Source organism: Puntigrus tetrazona, chromosome 5, assembly GCF_018831695.1.
Source record: "Puntigrus tetrazona isolate hp1 chromosome 5, ASM1883169v1, whole genome shotgun sequence".
Taxonomy (NCBI): domain Eukaryota; kingdom Metazoa; phylum Chordata; class Actinopteri; order Cypriniformes; family Cyprinidae; genus Puntigrus; species Puntigrus tetrazona.
The window spans coordinates 2759148-2769475 of NC_056703.1; the positions used below are offsets into that span (position 1 = coordinate 2759148).

Here is a 10328-nt window from a genome sequence, read left to right on the forward strand (position 1 = left end):
TTAATTGCTAGAAATAAAGTATTAGAATGAAGTAATTCTATTTAATTAGAACAACTATATATCAATTCTGGCAACAAAGCAGATTAGTAACAGGTGGTCAACCATTTTATACACGTTTCCCAGGATTTCTGACCTTATGAACTCTTCTTATTTTGGGTCTATGATGTCTGAACTTCCCAAACATGTGGGTGGAAAATGACACCGTCGCAGAGAAAGAGTCATAATGAAATTTTGGTAATGCTTTATTATGAAATACACCCTGAAGAGACGTGCCTAGATGCACATCTACACTGGGTCAGATTACACAGAGAATATACGGATTATTAGAGCTGAATTTATCATTCATTCTTCACCAAAAATGTTACAAATATCTGTCCTTTCTTTAATCAAGAATCAGTCAGCAAAATGGCTCGTCTTGTTGCTTTCTGAAAAACAAACATCAATAAAAATACCACGCGAATTTATGTTCAAAAATACATTATATAATTAACTGCATCTAAAATAAAAGATTTTGTGTTCATAATATATCTGTGTATATTTATTATGTAAATTTTGCTAACATAAATTTAATATGCAAGTTATTATGCATGAATACATTTTTTTATTTTATTTTTATATTAAATATATTTTTCATTTGACAGAACTAATATATATATATATATTTTTTTTCTTTCTTAAATTAGGCTTATTTATTATTATTATTATTATTATTATTATTTATTTCACAAAAAGGGAAAGTGTGCTTTAATCAACATTCATCAGTGTAGTCAGACTTAGATTAGTTAGGCCACGTTTAGTTTTTCTGCTTAAACTTAAGTTGCTTTTGATGTTTTTAAGAGCACTATGAATTCTTAATCTTACTGCAGCCCAGCCCAAATATACAATGCATTCATGCATTTCATGTAAAAACATCATAGAAAACTCTCACTGTGCTTGAATTGAGCTTCCAGTGACAAAAATAAAAAAATATATAATAATAAAAAACATTATTTAAAGTGTTTAGGCAAGGCCATACACACATAAAACAGCCATTAAAATAATCATCACAACAATAAAAACCAGAAATAAAAATAGAAATACAGTACTTAAACACACAACATAGTATTGTACGTGTGGAGGTTTTTGAGAGTCTGGGTGGGGGCCGTCCCAAAGTCTCCAAAGTCTCGCACGCCTTCTTCCTGGCCAATCAGCGGCGAGAATCTCCGTGACGCAGGCCTACTCAAACGACTAGTGCGTGAAGAGGGAGGAATTAATAGTGACATCATTTCGCAGCATCACCGTACCGGATAGAGCAAGTCCAAGAAAGAGTTTGAGAAACTCGAAGAACATGATCAGACGCCAAAAGTGACTTACGATCAGCCGAAGACACACCTGACGAGTTTAAGAGAGCCAGAGAAGACGGAAGACGATGATCGCGTCTCACTTACTCGCGTACTACTTCACCGAGCTCCACCACGACCACGTCCAGAACGTAAGTAGCCTAGAGAAGCCGGCTTATCGACGTTTGGCGCGGAACACCGACTCGGTGGGGCCCGTGGGGTTCGGTTTATCACTTGAAGCGCTTCGCATCATCCTCGAGCGGAAACACGTGTCCGTGACAGCGACACTTGACACAAAGATAACACGTTAATCGCCTCGACACCAGACTCGACTCTTCAAGTTCCGTTATGTTAATTTCTTCTCCCAAACTCCCCCACGCCGTGACGCGTGCGTCCCGTGCGTCAGCCGCGACCCGACAGTTCCGCGTTTGTAAAAGTCAGGAGACTTACGAGGAGCCCGCGCGTACCGGGGATGACCTCGGGCGACATTCGAGCCCGTTTCCTGCGCTGCGTCTCGAGGGTCTGGCCGCCGGCTGTGAAATGACGGCGAAAGTCGCCGATAGTGAAAGGGAGAGAAGATATCGGAGGGAAAACTTGCCCGGCGAGTTTCCGCGGCGCTTCCTGCCACGACGCAGCTCCGGCGCGCGAGCGAGCGTTGCCACGGTAACCCGACACCGCAGCGCCCTGCCGGTCACGTGTCTCCGCGCTCGCCTTGACCTCGGTGACCCCGGATACATTGTAACGAGCGTCGGGGAGTTACTAGTTACATCAAAGGGCGTTGCGGAATAAATGTAACAGTAATCTGTAACACAATTACGAGACTAACGATTTGGAAAGAGGCCTGAATGTTTCCCACGCGAACAGATTTCATTGGTTTCTTTCTAGAACTGCACAGAACGCTCTAAAACACCAGACTCATGCATTTCCATGCATATGCTTTATTATTTTATTCATAAGATAACTCTCAGATGTCCTGTTTTTTTCTTTCTATGCAAAGACTGAAGTTACTCGAGCTTTGGAACGATCTCGAAGTAAAAAGAAGCTTTAATGTTCCAGTGGCCTACTTATCAATCAGTTTTTTAAACGTAGCCTACTTATCAATCAGTTTTTTACGTTCCCGACACTTAAAACACAACTTAAGCGCTGACCTCCCTTTGCTGCGATGTCCTTCATGCCCTTCAGACCATCTCTGGAATTGACGAGCTGTTTTTTTTTATCGTGATATTTATACATCTTGCACCTGCACTCCTAAGCGTGTCACCGTTTATAATGTGGCATGTGCTCAAACATTATTTACGTTCACAAAGTAAGAGTCGACGGCACTATTTTAGAGCGTTACTGTTCAGTTTGGTCTTAAACCACTTCTGCATTTATTTCTTTTACACGTTCCAACCACGAAAATCAGTGGGCTTAAAGGATTCGTTCACTTTCAAGTTAAAAGTTCCTGGTATTTGACTCACCCCGGTCTCATCCAAGATGTTTGTTCATTTTTTTTTTTCTTCCGTCGAAAAGAAATGAAGGTTTTTGATGAAAACGTTCCAGGATGTAGTGAACTATAATGTGCTCTACATAGATGAAGATGAAGATTCAGTGCAGCTCGAAAGGATGAACGATACCAGGCGACGAAAAACAGAACGATCGCTATTTAATAATAATAATAATAACATAATGCTCGCCTTGCTCTGATGAAAAAGTCATTCTCAATGTAGATGGAAGTAGCTTCTAACGTGGAAAAGTTGTTGAATGTTTAATGACACATATTTAAATGTCTTTATGTCAGTTTATTTATTTTGTGGATGTTTTATTATTAAGAAAACCCCCCCAAAAAATCACTTTTTTGACTTTTCATAGATTTCATCAATTTTCACCGTAATTATGTATTACACGCATAACACAACAGAGCTAGGTGAGCATGTGTTTATAAAGCATTTACATTTTAATTTATTTAATTTATTTTTAACCCTTTAGACTCCCAGATTGAGCATCGTCCAAAACGACCCTGATTCATTTCACTCTTTCCATCCACATGTCTGTATGTGAATTTTGGAAAAGCGCATTAAAAATGCTGGAAGGAACTGCTGAGATGCACCGAGCGTCTTCTGTTATATCGCTCGGTGGATAAACCTGCATAAACAATGATGGAAAAGCATGCCTCGAATAAATTCCTTGATGCTCGGTTAAAAAAACGTGCGGCTTTTCCTGAACGGGTCATGTGACTGGATCGCTGGATCTCGTTGCTCAAAACGTTGCTGTAATAATGATGAAATTCTCGTCAAAATAATACGGTAGAAGCGGCTAAACGCTGTCACGCTATCTTACGATCCCAAACACGAGGCGTCTGACTGCAGACGAGAGATAACGTGACGCTTCGTCTGAGCCGCTTGCCGGTCATCGTGTACAAGAGCCACCAGCTTTGCCACTTGCGTCTCATTTCATGATCTTGTCCACTTAAGCGCATCGGATGAAAGGATCAAAGTGAGCTCACAAACTGACAGGAAGCGTAGCATAAAAATGAGCGTGGGACTAATGGGTTAAAGTCAAGTGATATCAGCTACAAAAGAGAAGAAGTTAGTTGTGAGAAAATGTTGCTTGTTTTAAAGAGTGTCTGGGTGCTTTCAGGAGAAGTAGGGCTTTTCTACAATGGGTTCAAAGTGCACTTGTTGTTATTCAGTGTGTTTAAGATGTGCTGTTTTCTTACTAAGAGCTTTTGTTTTCATTTTAGTTTTAGTGCAGCATTATGATACCATGCGTTACATTTTTATTCAAAGAAGAAACCAGTCTGATGTGTATTTCACACTGAAAAGTGATACGTGTTTCAGTTGTTTTTAGCTTGTTTTTGGTTTTTTAAACAGTATTGAATGTAAACCGCGATGATCGTAATTAATAACAGCAATTTAAATTTTAAGGGAAAATCAGCTATTATGATTTTTGTGATATTCACGCAGCCCTAGGTAGGGACCTGACTTTTAAGCAGTTGTGGGTTAATCGCTGTCTATGAGAGCAGTAAAAATTCCCGGTTTCGTGGCACACTCCCTGACATTATTACACACTTATCTTGAGTTCAGATGTGGATAAATGTCTTGTGCAAATGAAAAGAGTTTCCTTCCTTCTAAGCATCCTCTTTTCTTCTGCATTGTTATCGTGCTAATACTCTCTGAAACGCCTTGAAGTGCTGTTTGGTTTCGTGAGCTTTGGGGCTAAAATCAGGTGAAACGTGTAGAAATTGGTTTGTGATTGGAAAGGTGTGGAGTTGAGCCCTGAATAGAAGCGACCACGGGCCAGGAAAAACATTGAAGTAATTACTTTTACATTCTTGACCCCTTATAACACAGTACAGAGTGAATTAACTCTGGAGGTTTTTTGAACTCTTGACTTTTCTGAGGATATCATTTAAACGTCACACTTCTGATGATATTTGATGCATGTCTAAGAATGGATTTATTTGCGCTGGAAAGCGTTTGTTTTTCAGAGGAACCTTCTTTTCAACATTGTGCTGGATTTGAATTGAATGCAATGCAGCAAAGATAATTAAAAATATATGAATTGAAATGATCAGGGCATGATTTTGAAGCAGAAGCAAAATGAAATGAATTGAGTTTCAACTGTGATTCTGTTTTTTGCTCAAGTTTCTCAAAGGTTATTAAACTATCCCTGTCTTAACGCCATAATTATATACTTGTTTATCGTAGCACTGTGTTCTGCCACATACAGGATATAATTACAGTCTAGTTTAGTTTAGTCATCGAGTATAAAATTTACAGAGCCATTAGAGAACTGAGACAGGACCTTCAATTCAAGGTGACCTGTGTGTGTGTGTGTGTGAGAGAGAGAGTGAGAGAGAGAGAGAGAGAGAGAGAGAGAGAGAGAGAGAGAGAGAGAGAGAGAGAGAGAGAGAGAGAGAGAGAGAGAGAGAGAGAGAGAGAGAGAGAGAGAGAGAGAGAGAGAGAGAGAGAGACACAGAGAGAGAGAGAGAGAGAGAGAGAGAGAGAGGGAGAGAGAGAGAGAGACAGAGACAGAGAGAGAGAGACAGAGAGAGAGAGAGAGACAGAGAGAGAGAGAGAGAGAGAGAGAGAGAGAGAGAGAGAGAGAGAGAGAGAGAGAGAGAGAGAGAGAGAGAGAGAGAGAGAGAGAGAGAGAGAGAGAGAGAGAGAGAGAGAGAGAGAGAGAGAGAGAGAGAGAGAGAGAGAGAGAGAGAGAGAGAGAGAGAGAGAGAGAGAGAGAGAGAGAGAGAGAGAGAGAGAGAGAGAGAGAGAGAGAGAGAGAGAGAGAGAGAGAGAGAGAGAGAGAGAGAGAGAGAGAGAGAGAGAGAGAGAGAGAGAGAGAGAGAGAGAGAGAGAGAGAGAGAGAGAGAGAGAGAGAGAGAGAGAGAGAGAGAGAGAGAGAGAGAGAGAGAGAGAGAGAGAGAGAGAGAGAGAGAGAGAGAGAGAGAGAGAGAGAGAGAGAGAGAGAGAGAGAGAGAGAGAGAGAGAGAGAGAGAGAGAGAGAGAGAGAGAGAGAGAGAGAGAGAGAGAGAGAGAGAGAGAGAGAGAGAGAGAGAGAGAGAGAGAGAGAGAGAGAGAGAGAGAGAGAGAGAGAGAGAGAGAGAGAGAGAGAGAGAGAGAGAGAGAGAGAGAGAGAGAGACAGAGAGAGAGAGAGAGAGAGAGAGAGAGAGAGAGAGAGAGAGAGAGAGAGAGAGAGAGAGAGAGAGAGAGAGAGAGAGAGAGAGAGAGAGAGAGAGAGAGAGAGAGAGAGAGAGAGAGAGAGAGAGAGAGAGAGAGAGAGAGAGAGAGAGAGAGAGAGAGAGAGAGAGAGAGAGAGAGAGAGAGAGAGAGAGAGAGAGAGAGAGAGAGAGAGAGAGAGAGAGAGAGAGAGAGAGAGAGAGAGAGAGAGAGAGAGACAGAGAGAGAGAGAGAGAGAGAGAGAGAGAGAGACAGAGAGAGAGAGAGAGAGAGAGAGAGAGAGAGAGAGAGAGAGACAGAGAGAGAGAGAGAGAGAGAGACAGAGAGAGAGAGAGAGAGAGAGAGAGAGAGAGAGAGAGAGAGAGAGAGAGAGAGAGAGAGAGAGAGAGAGAGAGAGAGAGAGAGAGAGAGAGAGAGAGAGAGAGAGAGAGAGAGAGAGAGAGAGAGAGAGAGAGAGAGAGAGAGAGAGAGAGAGAGAGAGAGAGAGAGAGAGAGAGAGAGAGAGAGAGAGACAGAGAGAGACAGAGAGAGAGAGAGAGAGAGAGAGAGAGAGAGAGAGAGACAGAGAGAGAGAGAGAGAGAGAGAGAGAGAGAGAGAGAGAGAGAGAGAGAGAGAGAGAGAGAGGTTATTTTTGAAGTGCATCATAGGTTTGACTGAGTGTTGACTGCATCCATTCAGACTCGCTCATAAACATGAAAAGTTTAGAGAAGAAGGACCCAAAGCATCTACTTTACATGAACTTAACAGTTGAATGGCCGAATCAGCAGAACGTTTCTGAAAAACGTCTAACTGCTTTCTTCCTGCATGCACACTGTTTTTTTGGTCGTCTCAGAACACAAATCGCTTCTCCTCTCCTCTGAATCATCTAATTGTGTTGTTCCTTCAATATTTCTTTGTGTTGATTTGTTTGCCGTCTGATCTCGGCTCCTCGTGTTTCTAAAGTCAGGCGGCCGTATGCCGCTTTTCTAAAAACAGCCTGTGGAGTTTCACGCCTCGCTCTACTCCTGTCCTTCACTTTGTCCTGCTGGGATGAAATAGCGTGCCGTCCGCAGGCTCTCCCAGGATCTCTGCTCCAGCCGTGTGAACTGTGCCTCGGAGTATGCGCTATTTAAGAGAGCATCGAACCGTTATTGAGCTAAAATAGCGGATGGAGGTAGTTCGGTAAACGTGCTTCCACGAGGACGAGCTGGGCCTGGGTTAGAGTCGCAGGCTCTTTCTTCATCTAATATAACGTCAGTCAGGAAGTTCTCCGATGAAGCCACCGCCTGACCTTTGAGTGAAACGGAGTACGGGACATTCCAGCTTCCCTTTCTTGTGACAGATTCTTCCGCTGGCATCACGCCGATGGCTTCGGGTTACTACAGACTACTCGGAGGAAAGAGACAGACGTCATGATTATATTTTAAGTTGCTTTGTGTCTGTTATTTTTACACTAACGGTGCAATTTTTGAGCAGTGAGTTTATTTAATTTTTTGTAAGAATTCCCAAGCGTGCGTTCGTTTCATCCAGAATACAGCAAGAATAAAGAAATAGTGCTGATTATTAATACTAAATAATAGTGTGTGTTCTGTGTGTGTTTAATATCGGAACACACACACACACACACACACACACACAGTGTATAATATTTACATAATATAAATGACATAATATATAAACATCACCTGGAATATATTCATGCATATGTGTGTTTATTTCTATACAGAGCAGACATACATATATTAGGATTAATTGTTTGCCTAGAAAAAATTGTGAAATATTTTTACTATTTAAACAACAGTTTTCTATTTGAAGAGATTTTAGCTTGTAATTTATTTCGGTGATCAAATTTTTTTTTTTTTTTTGCCGTTGTTCGGTAATGCACAATATTGAATATGCACAATATTGTTATTGTGGGCACTTTAAAATACTCACTACATACATTTTTTTATATCTTTTTATTCTCTTATGCATTGTAAGAATACTTTTTCCCATCAGCAGTAAACGACAAAGCGTGATTTACAGATTTGTACAAATTTTAATCTTAAAAGTTATTGAGAGACTACATTTTGTACGTGCAAAGCAATGATTAAAACAAAGCATCCAAATTAAACGTTTTTGTGTGCATAATATATGAGTGAAAATGTATTATCAAGCATATATGTTTTACATGTATAATCATGCATATTTAAATGTGAAAATATAAATATTAAAATTGTTAAATTTATTTAACAGATAAGCATAAAATAAATAAATATATATTTTTTTTTTTTTTTTTTTTTTTTATTAATTTTTTTTTTTTTTTATTGTTTCATGCTCGTAAAAAAATTGTGAAGAGTTTAGGGGAATTATTTTTGTACTTGGTTAATTATTCCAAACATTAATCGAGAATTCAATCATTTCTAATAATGTTTTAATAGACCTAAGCGAACAGTAGTCTTAAAATATTTAAAATGCATATATAATAGCAAAAAAAGCAATAATAATTTGTTCAAATGAAAATCAAGGAGCCATAGTTTTATTAAACTCTGTGTTTTTACACTTTACTGCTCGATCTAATCCTCGTTTATTTTTGACTAAACAACATTTAACTCAAATGGACTCTTAATATTTGTCCGGTTCTCGACATCAGAAAACGACAGAAACTGACCCTTCCTCCATTCCTTCAGGTGGATAAGTACCTGTATCACCTGCGACTGTCCGATGAGAACCTGATGGACGTGTCCAAGCGCTTCAGGAGAGAGATGGATAAAGGACTGGGCCGAGACACTAACCTGACCGCGTCCGTCAAGATGCTGCCCACCTTCGTCCGCTCCACGCCGGACGGCACAGGTGAGGAGAACCACCAGTTAACATGTAGATGATGAACACGTTCTCAGAACGAGCCCAGACCTTCAAAATCCCCAAGTGCATCTGGACACTTACGCTGCACTTAGAAATGTAGGATGATTTCAGGTAAAATAGGCCACTTTTAGCCCAATTTTCAAAAAGTGGCCCAATCGAGCCGTATTACGTTGTATTTCGAGGGCATTTGTTACATGAAAGATTCTCAAGTGACACCTGCAAACAAAAAATGCTGGAGCGTCTCTTTTCTTTTCTTTGACGCGCAGCTAACTCTGTCACCGCTAGCGTTTAGACCTTGGGTTGAAAGTCTGTAAGGCTCCCCATGGCTGTTTTAGAAATACATTTAAGATGGTAAAAATTGTGAAATAGTATTGCAATTCCAAATAATAATTTTCTGGGTGAATATCTGTTAAACCGTAATTTATTTCTTTTCAGAATTATTACTCCAGTCTTCAGGGTCACAAAAAAAAAGTCCTTTTAAAGCCTTTGTATGTGAACAACATTTCTTTAAAACGAGTGTAAGAATTAATCCTAATTAATTGCATCCAAAATAAGTTTTATTTATATATGTGTGTGTATATACTGTATTTATTATTTATGTATGAAGACACAGATGTGCAGTATTTATTCAGAAAATATTTACATGTATATTCATATAATTTATATATATATATATATATATATATATATATATATATATATATATATATATAAAAAAAGAAAAAAAATATTAAAATATAAAATCTATATATTTAAAATATTTTTAATATATGTGTGATAACTTTTGAAAAAATATTTACATGTGTGTTTGTGTTTTTATTTATACATTATAAATATATACAGTACACACATATATATATATATATATATGAACCTGGAGTCTTCCATAGCACAGCTATATTTGTATTTGTATATTTTAGATTTAAATATCATTTAAATATCATTAGGACACTAAGCAATGATCATGTTCCATGAATATATATTGTTAAGTTGTTAAGCAAGTTAAGTTATAGTGTGTGTGTATATATATTTATATATATATTTATTTATTTATATATATTTATTTATTTATTTATTTATTTATTTATGGTAGGAAACTAATATATATAAAATAAAAAATATTTTGATTAGTAATATGTATTGCTTAGGACTTCATTTGGAAGGTGATTTTCTGGATATTTAGCTTTTTGTGCACCCTCAGATTCCAGATGGGTCTCTGACTAATATTTTGCAATCTTAACACACCACACATCGGTGGAAAGCTCATTTATTCTGGTCACATATATGATGGAAACAAAAACTACATTTGTTATAGATGTGATCGTTTGAAAAGTACCAGCCCAGCACTTCTCAAAACACTTTAAATTCCTAATATTAATGTGAACAGAGCGTGTTCACACAAGGTTGACGTGTGTCGAGTCGAAAGGGCTCTGGCTCCGGGATGCAGGGGGACCGCTGTCAGCATCCTCTGAAGAACACACTGATCTGTTTCTAGAAGTGTAGTGTTTGTTGTGAGATGAAGAAAT

At 38.9% G+C, this 10328-nt stretch overlaps 1 protein-coding gene across 3 annotated transcripts in view; it reads left to right on the top strand.

The window, feature by feature from the left end:
* The first annotated feature begins 207 nt into the window (after positions 1–207).
* The window catches only part of hk2 (hexokinase 2), a 53066-nt gene continuing 42945 nt past the window's right edge, over positions 208–10328 (top strand). The window contains exons 1-2 of one of the 3 annotated variants that reach the window (XM_043239008.1): positions 208–1471; positions 8628–8790. In XM_043239008.1, coding sequence (XP_043094943.1) covers positions 1409–1471; positions 8628–8790 — 226 coding nt within the window. In that variant the 5' untranslated portion in view covers positions 208–1408. The remainder of the gene's footprint in view (positions 1472–8627; positions 8791–10328) is intronic. The other 2 variants (XM_043239007.1, XM_043239006.1) reach the window with 2 other exon arrangements.